The sequence below is a fragment of the Scyliorhinus torazame genome, chromosome 12 (assembly GCF_047496885.1).
Source record: "Scyliorhinus torazame isolate Kashiwa2021f chromosome 12, sScyTor2.1, whole genome shotgun sequence".
Taxonomy (NCBI): domain Eukaryota; kingdom Metazoa; phylum Chordata; class Chondrichthyes; order Carcharhiniformes; family Scyliorhinidae; genus Scyliorhinus; species Scyliorhinus torazame.
Genome location: NC_092718.1, coordinates 62543858 through 62560932, shown reverse-complemented (window position 1 = coordinate 62560932; position 17075 = coordinate 62543858). Strand labels below are relative to the sequence as shown.

General features: G+C 44.3%; 1 protein-coding gene across 8 annotated transcripts in view; it reads left to right on the top strand.

Moving 5' to 3' along the window:
• Window positions 1–17075, top strand: part of arnt2 (aryl-hydrocarbon receptor nuclear translocator 2) — a 503807-nt gene that overhangs the window by 225425 nt on the left and 261307 nt on the right. For all 8 annotated transcript variants that reach the window (XM_072468767.1, XM_072468766.1, XM_072468765.1 and 5 more), the window contains 2 exons: window positions 5479–5544; window positions 5702–5787. In XM_072468767.1, the coding sequence (XP_072324868.1) occupies window positions 5479–5544; window positions 5702–5787 (152 nt within the window). The remainder of the gene's footprint in view (window positions 1–5478; window positions 5545–5701; window positions 5788–17075) is intronic.

The window sequence follows — 17075 nt, the reverse complement described above, 5'->3', positions numbered from 1 at the left end:
ACTTGTGAGTCATCACTGACCTCTTCTAGCCTTCCTTCCAATGGTATAAAAAAGGATAATTCCACACAGTCTTATAATGGCACACCTATGAAAAGTTATTGCTGGCCGCAATGTGTAAATGCTTAGGCCAGCAATAACCTTTCATAGGTGTGCCATTATAAGACACTACTGCCAATGTGCAGGTAGGTAGTTAATGTTTAAACTGGTGGATGGTGTACTGATCAAGTGGGCTGCTTTGTCCTGGATAATGTTGAGCTGTTGTTGGAGCTGTGCTCATTCATAGATTATCATAGAATTTACAGTGCAGATGGAGGCCATTCGGCCCATCGAGTCTGCACCGGCTCTTGGAAAGAGCACCCTACCCAACGTCAACACCTCCACCCTATCCCCATAACCCAGTAACCCCACCCAACACTAAGGGCAATTTTGGACACTAAGGGCAATTTATCATGGCCAATCCACCTAACCTGCACATCTTTGGACTGTGGGAGGAAACCGGAGCACCCGGAGGAAACCCACGCACACACTGGGAGGATGTGCAGACTCCGCACAGACAGTGACCCAGTGGGGAATCGAACCTGGGACCCTGGAGCTGTGAAGCAATTGTGCTATCCACAGTGCTACCGTGCTGCCCATTGTGGTGAGTATTTTCATCACACTCCTGACCTGTGCCTTGTTGATGTTGACAATGCTTTGGGGAGATGGGGGATGAGTTACCTGCTGCTAAATTCCCAACCTCTGACTTGTTCTTATAGCCAGGTATCTATATGGCTGGTCTGGTCAACTTTCTGGTCAATGGTAATCCCCATTGAGGTTCAATGATTGTTATGCTATTGAACATCAAGGAGAGATATTGGGGTTCTCTTGGTGGAGATGGTCTTTACCTGGCATTTGTATGGCTTGAATGTAACTTGCCACTTATCAGCCAAAGTGTGAATGTTGTCCAGGTTATGCTGCATGTGGACACAGAATGCGTTAGTATCTGAGGGGTTGAAAACAGCGGGCATCCCTGTTTCTGATCTTATGATGGAGGGAAGGTTATTGATGAAGCAGCTGAAGATGGTTGGACCCAGAGGTCAGCATATTTCTTTTCTTGAAGGCTCTTTTTGAAAGAAAAACTGCCTGGTATAATTTTGTCAGGAGCTTCTTTTTCGTTTTCGGGGTCTCCTTTTCCATTGTGGGATCTGGGGATTGGGGGATAATCGTGATTTCAGAAAGAAAGAGAGACGATGATGGAGAAGAACCAACTATTGCCAATGTCAGCAAGTAAATAGATTAAAAATATTAACACTGAAAGGTGGCAAATCTCAGCTAGACTACCATCTCTTGACTCTGTTCACAGTGGGCACCTTGGAGAGCTTGGAAAATTTATCAAGATGACAGAAAATCATGAGTGCAGAGATCAGGCACATTGGAAAGGAGGTTGAACAATCTAGGTTTATCTTGGAGTATATTTATTCCACAAACTCAACGATGGTGCAAAATGGTTCACCAGCAATGCTGAAATTGTCACCACCTCTGAACTATGGTTGCCTGCCATCTGAGAAGTCACCTAAATACAATTACCAATTTACAATACAAAACTTAGTTTACCTCCTCACGTACCACCACAAGATTACAGGGAAACTTAAATGGCACATACCGTCTCTCTGCTGGCTGCTGCCCTGAAGCCATTCTCGGCATAGACAGCTGCCCCCCGGCTTACTCCCGGACTCGTTTCTGAATTTCTGGCTGCCTCCTCCCTTGTTATCTTTTTCTACATTTTCTCCTCTGTCCTCAGCCTCCCATACTAGAGGATGTCGAATAGGTTTCACTCCTTGAATAACTGCTCCTTGACTATAGATCATATATTCTGTCTCTGAAGGAGCAGCAAGAGGAGGGAGGAGGGAACCTGTGATTGAAGGAACTGGAGCAGCAAGTATGGGAGAGATAGCTCCTCGCTGATTCTGTGTCTCAGACTTTCCGCTCCCAAATTTGCTGCATCTCCAATCAAGCTCTGCATTGTTTTCCCGCTGTCAATGAGATGCGTGCAATTGTTCAGCCATGATGTAAGCTGATATGTAGGGGGGCAACCTTTCTTGAATATTTCACCCTGTCTTTGATTTGTTTTTGTTGCTTATGTTTGAGGTTTGGAGGGATAGTTCACCCTCTGCCCCTGTGTATTTTTAACCTTGATTGGGCCAAGCACACTACCCCGAGAAACTCCGACTGCTATCACCAGGGCTGAGATGTTTAGCCTCCAGCAACTGCAAGCATCTTCATTTGTGCCAGATATGACTCGAGCCAGTGGAGGCCTTTCCCCAGATTCCAATAGACTTCAATTTTGCTCGGACGTATTGATACTACGCTTGGTCAAACGCTGCGTGTTCAGCTTTTTATTTCCCATGTTTGGACCAAGACCAAGCCCCTAACCCAAATTGAGCATCGGTGAGCATGTTATTACTATGCAACTGCTGCTTTGTAGGCTATTCAGGGCAATTTTCCACATTTTCAGGTAGATGCCAGTGTTGTTACTGTACTGAAGCAGCTACGCTAGGGGCTGGCTGGAACTAGCCTAGCCAGCGATGCCATTATCTCATGAAGTTATAAAAAAAAGCATCCGCTAAACATTCACTGGTTTGAAGCAAAGAGTCCAACCTATCTAGCTTATCCACGTAACTGAAGCCACGAGCCCAGATAGCATTCTAGTAAATACCCTCTGCACAGTCTCTAAGACCTTGACATTTTTCCAAAAGTGTGATCCCCAGTACTCCAGCTGGGGCCTGACCTGTGATTTATAAAAGTTTGCAGTATTCTATGCGTCTGTTTATAATGCCAAGACTTCTCTAATGTCCAATTGTCTTGATAGAGTTCTGTAAACCTGTCTTTCAAATTGAACCATTTTAATTTATATTACCCCTATAATAGAATTCCCACAGTGTAGAAAGTGGCCATTCGACCCTCTGAAAGAACACCCTACCTCGACCCACACCCCCGCCCTATCCCCACAGCCCCTAACATGCACATCTTTGGATACTAAGGGACAGTTTAATATGGACAATTCACCTAACCAGCGCACCGTTGGACTGTGGGAGGAAACCAGAGCACCCGGAATAAACCCACGCAGACACTGGGAGAACGTACAAACTCCACAGGGACACCCAAGGCCGGAATCAAAGCCGGGTTCTTGGCGTTGTGAGGCAGCAGTGCTAGTTACCGTGTCGCCTCTTCAATTTTCTTACCAAAATGCATTATTTCACACTTCTCTGCATCAAATTGTATCTGCCATGTGTCTCCTCCTTTCATCAGTACATCAGCACCTTCATGAGGTTTGCTACTATCCTCATTATTGCTTACTTCCTTTCCAAATGTCTGCAAACTTAGAAATTTTGCCCTGTATACCCAAATCCAGGTGATCCGAAAACTGACCGCTGGGTGTACACCAATGTATACTTCCCTCTAGTCTGAAAAACAACCATTCATCACTGTATTGCTTTTTGTCTCTTAGACAATTTTGTATCTATGCTGCCACTTCTGCCTTTTTCATCCCATCGGTTTAGTGAAGGGGCCATTGTACCTTCATGGTGTGCTGGCAATGCTGAAGCAGCCCTAAACAAATCCCACTGCCCTAATCTCTCCCCATTGGCCTATATCTTTCCCCTATAATAATCTTCCCTCAAAGGCGCAATCAGAGTTTTAATGTGTTCTCATTCAAAGCTTCCATGGCAGCAACGAATGATTGTGGTTGAGAATCCCAGGCTCCGGTTCATATGAATTGCTATTTTCGCTTAGAGAATGGAATGTTTGAAATTCAAGTGGTCTTTTTACTCAAGACCACGGGCTGAGAATACAGCTAGATTATCGCGCTATTGTTTCATCTAGTAATTTAGCAACTGAGCATACTGTGTATGATAAAATACCATTTTCATTTAGCAAGGCATATATTGTTTTTGTTCTAAAATTACATTAACAGTTCTATGGCCAGAAACTGATTGAATCTGAGACTGTGTGTGTCAAGATTTTGTTCTGCAGCTCACTTTGAGAAGCTTCCTCCCTAGTATTGCATACCCAAGTCATTGGGATGTGGCTCCATGGACTCCATCACCACACTTAACTCGTAAGAGTTCTGGAAAACCAGTAAATTATGACAGAGTGGCCTGAGTATCTGTTCTGGCTCTTTGTTCAAGCAATCAAAAATGAATCCACTGCATCACTCTTTCCTCTTACCCTGTATGTTCTTCTTTTTCAATATTTTTCCCTTAAAAAATGCAACCGGTGCCTTTGGCAGAGTACGCCATTGCTACAGTTTGAATCCACACCAAAATAATGACCTTCATTGTTTACCCCCAAGTAGTCTCTGCGACAAGCCATTCCATTTCCCTCTATTTTATTTGTTAAGTATGCTCTCCTAACCTCTCTTCCCAATCGCTTTGTAACTATTTTAACTTGATGCATTCTGTATCATGTCTGCCAATTACGGCATTGATGAAAGTTGTGTACTATGTTGGTATATATTAACATATTTTTGCGAATGTATGATTTAACTTGCTACAGTAAACTTGATTAATAGGCTAGTAACTGTAACTATGTGGTCTTATTGTTGGTTTTTTACATTGATTCATCCTCATTACATTGACTGTCTTCTCCCATGCACACACCCTCGCCTCCACGACTTCACCACCCAGCACGGAAACCTTAATTTGTCTTTTATCCACATTTGGTAATTCAAACTTTCTCCTTGCTCGCTTTCCAACTGCCACGCTTAATAATCTCCAATTTCTCGGAATTTCTGCTGCTTGTATTCTGTCCTATCTTATCTCTTGCTCACCCAATCACCCTATTATTGATTTACCTTTACTCCAAATTGTGCCCTCCCCACTACCACCCACAGTACAATCAATTTGAAACATTTGGCTTTGTAAACCCCCCCCCCCCCTATGACATTGCCCTACTTTCTGACTGCCACGTTCTCCAGCCTTCTGCTGTCTCTTGTATGCTAGTTTGCTCTGCTTCTGGCCTTTTGCACACTCCCTTTGTAGGTAGAACCTTTAGCTGCACGTTTGATGTTTTGGAGCTCCATCTGGTTGATCTCTGCCACCTTTGAAAAGTCTCCTTTTATCTTTGACAGAACAGTGAGTCATTACTAATCTGTTTTTCTGGCTTGACATTTGTATTTCATATGCCTATTTATGAGACCCTTCCTGTTAAAGGTTCTATGTAGATGCCAGTTTTAGTTGACTGAGAGCATGCTGGACTATTTTTGGTGAACACTGTGTCGCACACAATCTCACATATTTCACATATTCGGTCATATTTTATCGAAAGCACCAGCTTACTGATGCAAGTTGACCTTTTCTGTTGAGCATAAGTAAAAGTACAGGAAAGAAGTCTGACCTTGTGGTTAAATCAGCAGTGATTATACAGTTGGTCAGACAGCCTAACGTACAAAAGCATTACCAATATTTAACATGGCTTAACTGTAATGAACTTTTAATGCAGGTATGGAACAGCTCCCTTGGAACACATCTCGTTGAGTAGGCTGACTGTTCTGCGGAAGAGATACAGGTGATAATCTAATTCATTTTGTGTATTAAATATTATCTATCTTTTAGCTGCATGAAGATTTCTTGCATATATATTTTGTTGTGTTATAATAATTTCCATGTTTTTTTGTGATTACTGATGTCAAATTAACAATTATATGGCATTGATGTTTTCTTAGAAATGGTTTGGGACCTGTCAAGGAAGGGGAATCACAGTATTCAGTAGTGCACTGCACTGGATACATCAAAGCTTGGCCACCAGCAGGTAAATTAATGCCATTAGAGTGGTAATTTAATTTCCCACCCATCAACGGCTCATTTACTTTTCTGCAGGTAGCCTCACCAAAAGGTTATTTTACCTTCTGGTGCCCAACTAACCATGGATGTTGGTTCTATAAAATATTCAGAAAAGAAAATCTGCGACCCTGTTCACCCTTCCTTCGCTTATCTTTCTTGCTCTTTTCTCCACGTTTCTCTGTGATTTGATAGAGATATTCAAAATCATGAGGGGGCTGGACAGAGTAGAATTGGGAAAAACTGTTCCCACTCATAAAAGGATCAAGAACGAGAGGGGGTCCTCGTTCATGAGTCACAGAAAACTAGCATGCAGATACAGCAGATAATAAAGAAAGCAAATGGAATGTTGGCATTTATAGCTAAAGGGATAGAGTATGAAAGGAAGTGTTGTTGCAACTATACAAGGCATTGGTGCGAACACACCAGGAGTATTGTGCACAGTTTTGGTTCCCTTATTTGAGTGAAGATGTAGTGGCATTGGAGGCAGTTCAGAAGAAGTTCACTAGATTGATTCCAGAGATGAGGTGTTTGCCATATGAAGAGTGATTGAACAGTTAGACCTATACTCTCTAGAGTTTAGAAGAATGAGGGGAGATCAAATTGAAGATGATAAAATGTATGGATAAATTAGACATGTAGCGGATGCTTCCCTCTTCTGGAGCATTCTTGAACGAGAGGTCAAAGCCTTAGGATAAGAGATAGCAAATTTAAAATGGAGGTGAGGAGAAACTACTTCTCCCAAAGGGTTGTGAATCATGGCATTCGCTACCCCAGAGTGGGTTGGATGCTGGGACAGTGAATAAATTTAAGGAGGAATTAGACAGATTACTAATTAGTGGAGGCAGGTTCAATCGAGGCATTCAAGAGGGCATTAGATGATTATTTAAATAGAAACAATGTGCAGGGGTATGGGGAAAAGGCAGGGGAATGGCACTGAGTCATGATGCTCGTTTGGAGAGCTGATGCAGACACAATGGGCCGAATGGCCTCCTTCTGCGCTGTAACAATTCTGTGATTCTTACCTTGCAACATTTACTTAATCTCTTGGTAACTCTTTCTTTCCTTCTTGCAACTTTTCTGCTATCTTGTGGGAAGAGCGCAATTGGGTGACGGAGTTGAGTAGAAGGTGGCAGCAGATCATTAATTATACCCGCCCAATACCCTACCTGAGCAGACACTGTATCCCACAATTTAATAATCATTCCTGTGCTATGTTATTGAAAGTTGACGTGTTCATATTTCATTATTAAATTTATGTATATTTATATATTAAATGCAAGAAAATGAAATAGCGTTGCCACTTTGTACCGAGCAATCATGTTCAGAATTTCCAGGTAACCTGACATTTCCTATGATTGACCTGATGTTGCAATTTAACCTGCGGTTCCGGAGAGCACAACCCACTTCTCCAGCAAAGGCTTTTTTCCCCCCTCATATCTGAATTCTGTCCAAATCTGGAATAATATTACTCCACCTTACCCAGTGAGTGGTGACGGTCCGGAATGCACTGCCTGGGAGGGTGGTAGAGGCGGGATGCCTCACATCCTCTAAAAAGTACCGGATGGGTACTTGGCACATCATAACATTCAAAACTATGGATCAAGTGCTAGCAAGTGGGATTAGGTGGGCAGGTCAGTGCCTTTCATGTGTCCGTACAGACTCGATGGGCCTTTCATGTGTCCGTACAGACCCGAAGGACCTTTTCTGCACTGTAGTATTCTGTGATTCTGTCAAACGTAACCCAAAGTGTAAACTGTAGCATGATTTATTCTGTACTGAGCAACACTGCACTTTGAAGCAGTGTGGAATGCTATTTGATAGACTATTGGAATTAATTTCTTACTAGTGTGCACACAGACTGCACACAAATTTCATATGCATCACAGAATGAATTCTAGGATCAAAATGGTAAGATTTTCTGAGGTAGCGTCAAGGCCACGGCAAGGGTCATTATACCCAATTTCAGTAATTCTGAGCTTATGCAGAAGTAAAATGGGCTTTTTACTTCTGAATTGTTATTCACTCTTATCAATTGGGAACTTTGTGGCTTCCATGCTCTAACCTTGAGAACTTGGATTCTTAAAGATGTAATTGATGGTTTGGAATAGTTTTGAAAATTTTGATCTGGTCTTAGCACAGCACTGCGGGAGTGCGACTCTGTTGATGTGTCTTTAGGATGGGATGTTAATCCAAAAAGTCTGTCCTTCCAAGGAAAAGATCCCACAACCTTATTTAAAGAGGAATAGGGAGTTCTCCTGATGTCCTGGACAGCATTCATCCCCTCATTAACTTCTCTGCAATAGACTGTCTGCACATTATCTCTTGGCTTTTTGTGGGATCTTGCTGTGGAACAAATTGGTTGCATTTCTCCCGACATTGTTACAGTGCCTGCAATTCAGAAAGACTTCATAGGCTGTGGGGTGTTTTGGAATAGATCTTAGGTGCTGAAATGTAAGTTCTTTGTTCTCCATACTGCAATTTGCAAATGATCTCAATTGCATTAGTTTCTGTTATAATTTGTTGCTTTTTGGCTCCTCCTGCAGCAACTTTGCTTCTGTAGCACAGCAATTGTTTCAGCAGTAATGGCCATACTACTCCATTGAACCTGTCGATGACTTATGAATTTTTATGGCGCAGAAAAGTCAAGTACATTTGTGTAGTAGTTAAGGTGCTCGATTATTAGTCAAGAAATTGTAAGTGCAAAACCCATCATGTCAGGTTGTGAATGTAAGAAGAAGAACACAAACCATAGGAACAGGAGCTGGAATAGGCGTTATGGCCCTTTAAGCCTGCTATGTCAAATTGAGTTCAATTAATCATATGAATAATCAAGCTGTATAGAAATTTGGCATATTAATGTGCCGTACCACTTTACTGTTTTATGTATTTGCACTGCGATCCCTTTGCTCCTCTACCTCATTTAGGTTATTATTTTTCAAGTAATATGCGACCTTCTCACCTTAGCAAATGGTGATACCTCATGCTTACAAAGAACAATACGGCACAGGAACAGGCCCTTCGGCCCTCCAAGCCTTTAGCGGTTATGATACCAATCTTTGCCAAAACCCTCAACACTTGTGCCGTATCCCTCTATACCCATCCTATCCATGTGTTTGTCAAGATGCCTTTGTAACGATGTTAATGTATCTGCTTCCACAACCTCCCGTGGCAACACGTTCCAGACACTCACCATTGTCTGCGTGAAAAACCTGCCTCGCACATCTCCTCTAAACCTTGCCTCACGGACCTTAAACCTATGCCCCCTGGTGACTGCCCCCTCCATCATGGGAAAGAGTGCCTGCCCATCCGCTCTATCCATGCCCCTCATAATCTTATAGACCTCTATCAGGTCACCCCTCAACCTCCATCTTTCTTTTTAAAAAAAATATATTTTATTAAAATTTTTCAAACAACAAAAATGTTTCCGTTTTTACAACTCAACAAGGGATTATACATTAACTGGTAAATAACATTATTTAAATAATATAGTGAACTAACAACAACAACTAAAAAAGAAAACAAAAGAAGAAAAACAAAACACAAATAGCAAAAACACAAAATAGTGCTCTCCCCCCCTCCCCCCTTCTCCCCCCCTACCCCCTGGGTTGCTGCTGCTGTCATTTCTATCTTTTCATTATCGTTCCGCGAGATAGTCAAGGAACGGTTGCCACCGCCTGGTGAACCCCTGAGCCGATCCTCTCAACGCAAATTTTATTTGTTCCAGTCCTATGAACTCTGCCATGTCGTTAATCCAGGCCTCCACGCCTGGGGGTTTCGCTTCCTTCCACATGAGTAGAATCCTACGCCGGGCTACTAGGGACGCAAAGGCCAAAATATCGGCCTCTTTCGCCTCCTGCACTCCTGGCTCTTCCGCAACCCCAAATATAGCTAACCCCCAGCCTGGCTTGACCCGGACCTTCACCACCTTTGAAATTACCCTTGCCACGCCCCCCCAGAACTCATGCAGTGCCGGACACGACCAGAACATGTGTGTGTGGTTCGCCGAGCTTCCCGAGCACCTCCCACACCTGTCCTCCACCCCGAAAAACCTGCTCAGTCTTGCTCCCGTCATATGTGCTCTAACCTTAAATTGAATCAGGCTAAGCCTGGCACACGAGGACGAGGAATTTACCCTACTTAGGGCATCAGCCCATAGCCCCTCCTCAATCTCTTCCCCCAGCTCTTCTTCCCATTTTCCCTTCAGCTCCTTTATCATCGCCTCCCCCTCGTCCCTCATCTCCCGGTATATTTTGGACACTTTGCCCTCTCCGACCCATACCCCAAAAACCACTCTATCTTGGATCCCCTGCGTCGGGAGCTGCGGAAATTCCCTCACCTGTTGCCTCGCAAATGCCCTCACTTGCATATACCGGAAGGCGTTCCCCGGGGGCAACTTATATTTTTCTTCTAGCGCTCCCAGACTTGCAAACGTCCCGTCTATAGACAGGTCCCTCAGCTTCCTAATTCCTGCTCGTTGCCAACACTGGAACCCCCCATCCATCCTCCCTGGGACAAATCTGTGGTTATTCCTCATCGGGGACCACACCGAGGCACCCGTCACTCACCTGTGTCGCCTCCACTGCCCCCAGATCCTCAAGGTTGCCACCACCACTGGGTTTGTAGTGTACCATTTCGGGGAGAACGGCAGCGGCGCCGTCACCAGCGCATTTAGGCTCGTTCCCTTACAGGACGCCATCTCCAGCTTCTTCCACGCTGCTCCCTCTTCCTCCCTCATCCACTTACAGACCATCGACACATTGGCGGCCCAGTAGTAGTCGCTCAAACTCGGCAGCGCCAGTCCCCCTCTGTCCCTACTGCGCTGCAGGAACCCCCTCCTTACTCTCGGGGTCTTTCCTGCCCACACAAAGCTCGTAATGCTCCTGTCTATTTTTTAAAAAAAGACCTTTGTGATCAGAATGGGGAGGCACTGAAACACGAAAAGAAACCTCGAGAGGACCACCATTTTAACTGCCTGCACTCTGCCCACCAGCGATAGCGGCACCATATCCCACCTCTTAAAGTCCTCCTCCAGCTGCTCCACCAGTCGCGTCAGGTTAAGTCTATGCAGGGTTCCCCAGTTCCTGGCCACCTGGATCCCCAGGTATCGGAAGTTCCTTTCCACTCTCCTCAGCGGCAGAGCATCTATCCCCCTTCCCTGTTCCCCGGGGTGCATTACAAAAAGCTTGCTCTTCCCCATATTTAGTTTGTATCCCGAGAACTCTCCAAACTCCCTAAGTATCTGCATTACCTCTGGCATCCCCTCTACCGGGTCCACAACGTATAGCAGTAGATCATCTGCGTAGAGCGACACTCGGTGCTCCTCTCCCCCTCTAAGCACCCCCCTCCACTTCTTAGAATCCCTCAGCGCTATGGCCAGTGGTTCAATTGCCAACGCGAACAGTAACGGGGACAGTGGACACCCTTGTCTTGTACATCTATGTAGCCGAAAATACCCCAATATTTGCCGGTTTGTGACTACGCTTGCCACCGGGGCCCCATATAAGAGTCTGCCCCATCTAATAAACCCCTCACCGAACCCAAACCTCTTCACCTCCCACAGATAGTCCCACTCCACCCTATCGAATGCCTTCTCTGCATCCATCGCCGCCACTATCTCTGCCTCCCCCTCCGGTGGGGGCGCCATCATCACCCCCAGCAACCTTCGTACATTAACATTCAGTTGTCTCCCCTTTACAAACCCTGTCTGATCGTCATGCACCACCCCTGCGACGCAATCCTCTATCCTTGTCGCCATCACTTTTGCCAGCAGTTTGGCATCTACATTTAGGAGTGAGATAGGCCTGTATGACCCGCATTGCAGCGGGTCTTTATCTTGTTTCAGGATTATCGATATCGTCGCCTCCGACATTGTAGGGGGTAGCATCCCCCTTTCCTTAGCCTCATTAAAGGTTCTCGCCAAGAGCGGGGTCAACAGATCCACATGATTCCTGTAGAATTCCACCGGAAACCCGTCTGGTCCCGGGGCCTTCCCTGCCTGCATGTTCCCCAGTCCTTTAATCACTTCATCCACCTCGATTGGCGCCCCCAGACCTGCCACCTCCTGCCCCTTCACCTTCGGGAACCTTAGCTGGTCCAGAAAGTGTAACATTCCTTCTTTTCCCCCCGGGGGTTGGGACTTATATAGCCTCTCATAAAAGGTCTTGAACATCTTGTTCACTTTCCCTGCTCTCTGCTCCATATTTCCCGTTTCGTCCCTCCTCCATCTTTCTAATTAAAACAGTCCAAGTATATTCAGCCTCTCCACATAGCTAACACTCTCCAGACCTCCTCTGCATCCTCTCCAAAGCCTCCACATCCTTCTGGTAGTGTGGTGACCAGAATTGTGCGCAATATTCCAAGTGTGGCCTTATCAAGGATCTATACAACTGTAGCATGACTTGCCAGTTTTTATAATCGATGTCCCATCCATTGAAAGCAAGCATTCCCTATGCTTTCTTGACTACCTTGTCCACTTGTGTTGCACCTTCAAAGATCGTGGATCTGCACGCCCAGATCTTTCTGACTTTCTATATTCCTAAGAGTTTTACCATTTACGGCATATTTCCCCTCTATGTTAGACCTACCAAAATGCATTACTTCATATTTGTCCAGATTAAACTCCATTTGCCATTTCTCTGCCCAAGTCTCCAACCTATCTATGTCCTGCTGGATCTTCTGACGATCCTGAACATTATCTGCCACTCCACCAACCTTGGTGTCATCCACAAACGTACTAATCAGACCGGCTACATTTTCCTCCAAATCGTTTATGTACACCACAAACAACAGAGGCCCCAGCACCGATCCCTGTGGAACAACATTAGTCACAACCTTCCATTCAGAAAAACACCCTTCTACTCCTACCCTTTGTCTACCGTGAACGAGCCAGTTCTGTATCAATCTTACCACCTCACCTCTGATCCCATGTGACTTCACCTTTTGTACCAGTCTGCCATGAGGCACCTTGTCAAAAGCTTTACTGGAGTCCATGTAAACAGCATCCACCGCCCTCCCCTCATCAATCATCTTTGTCACCTCCTCAAAAAAATTGATCAAGTTAGTGAGGCACGACCTCCCCTTCACAAAACCTTGCTGTCTATCACTTGTGAGTCCATTTGTTTCCAAATGGGTATAAATCCTGCCCTTGAGAATTCTCTCCAATAATTTACCTATTACCGAGGTGAGGCTCACCGGCCTATACTTTCCAGGATTACTCCTGCTACCTTTTTTGAACAACGGTACCACATTAGCTATTCTCCAGTCCTCTGGGATCTCACCTGTAGCCAATGAGGATACAAAGATGTCAGTCAAGGCCCCAACAATTTCCTCCCTTGCTTCCCTCAGTATTCTGTGATAAATCCCATCTGGCCCAGGAGACTTATCTACCTTAATATCTTTTAAAAGACCCAATACCACCTCCTTTTCGATGTTAACATGATCCAGACTGTCTCTTTCTTTAGTGAACACTGATGCAAAGTATTCATTTAGTACCTCGCCCATTTCCTCTGGCTCAACACATAGATTCCCCCCATTGTCCAATCTTTTCCCTGGCCACCCTCTTACTTTTTACATATGAATAAAAAGCTTTGGGATTCACCTTAATCCTACTTGCCAAGGACTTTTCTTGACCCCCTCCTAGCCCTCCTAATTTCCCGCTTCAGAACCTTCCTCTTTCTTTATACTCCTCAAGGGTTTTGACTGTTCCCACCCTTCTAGACCGTGTAAAAGTCTCCTTTTTCTTTTTGACGAGGTTCACAATATCCCTCGTTATCCAAGGCTCCCTAAACTTCCCATACTTATCCTTCATTCTCTCAGGAACGTGACTTTCCTGAATCCTAATCAGCTGCCACTTTAACAACTCCCACATCTCCAATGTTGATTTATTATCCAACAGCCGCACCCAATCCAAATTCTTCAATTCCTGTCTAATGATATCGTAATTTGCCTTTCCCAAGTTTAGCACCTAAAGGCAAGGGTTACCCTCATCCCTGTCCAAAATTACCCTAAAACGTACGGAATTGTGGTCACTACTCCCCAAATGTTCCCCTGCTGAAACATCAACTACCTGTCCAGGCTCATTCCCCAATACCAGATGCAGTACAGCCTCTTTCCTAGTTGGACTATCTACATATTGCATCAAGAAGGCTTTCTGGAGAAACCTTGCAAAATCTGCCCCATCGAAACCCCTAGCACTAAGTGAGTCCCAGTCAAAAAAGGGGAAATTAAAATCCGCTACTGCAACAACCCTGTTACTTTTGCACCTATCCAAAATCTATCTACCTATCCACTCCACTATGGCATTTGGGGGGCCTGTAATCAACGCCCAACATTGTGATTGCCCCCTTCCTGTTCCTAAGCTCTACCCAGTTGGCTCATTGTATGAGCCTTCCAAGGTGTCCTCCTGCAGTACGACTATAATATTCTCCTTAACCAGTAATGCTACTCCCCCACCCCTTTTACATCCCCCTCTACCTCTCCTGAAGCATCTATATCCTCCAACATTCAGCTGCCAATCCTGCCCTTCCTTTAACCATGTTTCTGTGATAACCACAACATCGGAATTCCAAGTACTAATAAGTGCTCGTAAGTTCACCTGCCTTGGGTTATGGGGATGGGGTGGAAGTGAGGGCTTAAGTGGGTTGGTGCAGACTCGATGGGCCGAATGGCCTCGTTCTGCATTGTATGTTATATGTACTCGCTATACTTCTGGCGTTGAAACAAATGCACTTCAAACCACTGTGTTTGAGCAGACAGGGTGATGTTGATCTCTTATTTTTGTGCTCTATTTCCCCTTCAGTTTTTACACCTTCTAAGCTCCGTTCTGGTTCTCACCCCCCGTCATACTAGTTTAAATCCTACCCGTGCCAAATTAATTTGCCCCTTATGTGCCCATTCAGCAAAATGTAAAGAAGTTTTATCAGAATGATACTCGGGATGAGAGACTTATATGAAGAGATAATTGAAGCAACAATTGTTCTCCACAGACCAGACGCGATAAAGGGGTGATTTAGTCGAAGTGTTTTCAATTCTGAGCAGTTTTGACAGAGTAGATAAAAATAAAACTGTTTCTGTGGGCAGGAGGGTTTGTAACCAAAGGACACAGATTTAAGGTAACTGGTTGTAGAGCTAGAGAGAAGATTAGATGTTTTAAAGCAGTTTATTATGATGATCTGTAATGCATCACTTAAAAAGGTGGCAGAAGCCAATTCGGTAATACGTTTTGAAAGGGGATTCAATAATTATTGAAAGGGAAAAATGTTAGAAGTTACAGGGAAATATCAGAGGAATGGAACAAATTGGATAACTTTAAAAGAGCGGGAACAGGTACAAGGGGCAGATTATATTCCTCTACAATATGATTCTATGATGCCACTATCGATTTTCCATTATTTTGCCTTCCCATTGTCATCACCTAACTTCTAAAAGCAATGACTTAGCTGCAATACTTTTTTAGAAAGGAGAGAAATCCTTTTAATGCCTTATCGAACTGGCTATTCATTCTACAAGACACATTAGCTTATGATCCGAGGACTATTGGACACATATTTAAGGTTTTGAGCAACGGATGCAGGGAGGATATGAGGAAGAACGCATTACGTGGCGAGTGGTGACCATGATCAACACTTTCTAAAGGAAATTGGATGTGCATTTGAAGGAAATAAATGTGCAGGGAAATGGTAATAGTGCAGGGGAATGGGACTGACTAGATTGCTCCATGGAGAGCCGGCATGGATTTTTAATGGACCGAATGGCCTCTTTCTGTGCCACAAGTGACTCTATGAAGCTAATTATTTCAATGTGGTGTCCCAGCAGGGATTACTGAATGGTAATCAACAGTTGGATTATTTTTCCTTCCCCAGCCCAAAGGTGGCAGTGAATCCAGTACTCTCACTGCTAAACTATTTAACCAACCCAGAATATCTCTGTATAGGCCAGGCATTGAAGATCAGAGCTTCCTGATTTCTATAGTCCAGTGCAGAACCATACATTACATTTACCCATTGAACCATGGAGGATAGGAGATTCTCCTCCATCTTCCCTTTTTGCCACTGTGATTGTCACTGGACTGTTTTAGCCCCTGAGACAATGTACAGCTCTTTCTAAATTTAATATTTGCTATTTTTAATGAATTTCTGCTCGGCATTTTGTTTTCGGAGAATGTGATGACAGTTCGTTCAAATACAGTGCGACTTCGTAACTGGCCCTGGTATGTTGTGAATATTTCTGGGGATTAAAATGCATGCCACATTTCATAACACTGCTGCAGTGTTCCATCTTCAGGAATATGAAAACCTAGTTTCGATATTTTAAAATATTTTCTTATTGGATTCAAACATCGCTTCTCCTCTTACCCTTATCTACCCATGGCAAACTTTTGATTTTTACTATCTGATGGTTGCTAGCTTAGCCATACATAATTGATACACCAATGGGAGCACATATTTGAATTAGAGAAAGAAAACACAAACATTAGTTAAGGATTCTGCTTCAGATTACTATCCAGAGACTCTGGCTGGAGGAGTGAAGAACAAGGATTTGTTGTGTATGATGTATGTCTGCGTGTGTTGTGTGTACTTGTGCCTCTGCTTATGTTTGTGATGTGCCTCTGCGTGTGTTGTGTGTACTTGTGCCTCTGCGTGTGTTGAACCTCTGCGTATGTTGTGTGTACTTGTGCCTCTGCTTATGTTTGTGATGTGCCTCTGCGTGTGTTGTGTGTACTTGTGCCTCTGCGTGTGTTGAACCTCTGCGTGTGTTGTGTGTACTTGTGCCTCTGCTTATGTTTGTGATGTGCCTCTGCGTGTGCTGTGTGTACTTGTGCCTCTGCGTGTGTTGAACCTCTGCGTATGTTGTGTGTACTTGTGCCTCTGCTTATGTTTGTGATGTGCCTCTGCGTGTGTTGTGTGTACTTGTGCCTCTGCGTGTGTTGTGCTTGTTTTATGTGTACTTATGCCTCTGCGTGTGTTGTGCATCTGCGTGTGTTATGTGTACTTAAGCCTCTGCGTGTGTTGTGCGTGATGTACCTCTGCGTGTGTTGTGTGTACTTGTGCCTCTGCGTGTGTTGAACCTCTGCGTGTGTTGAGCCTTTGCATGTGTTGTGTGTGATGTGCCTCTGCATGAGTCGTGAGAACTCAGTCTAGTCGTGTGGATTTCTGCTTCTGTTACATCTTGTGCCTTGGGCATGAGCAGGCATCTTTCATTTGGTGTCAGGTGACATTAACTCTTCAGGGTCACTTTTAGTTTTTAGTCTTTTCTTTG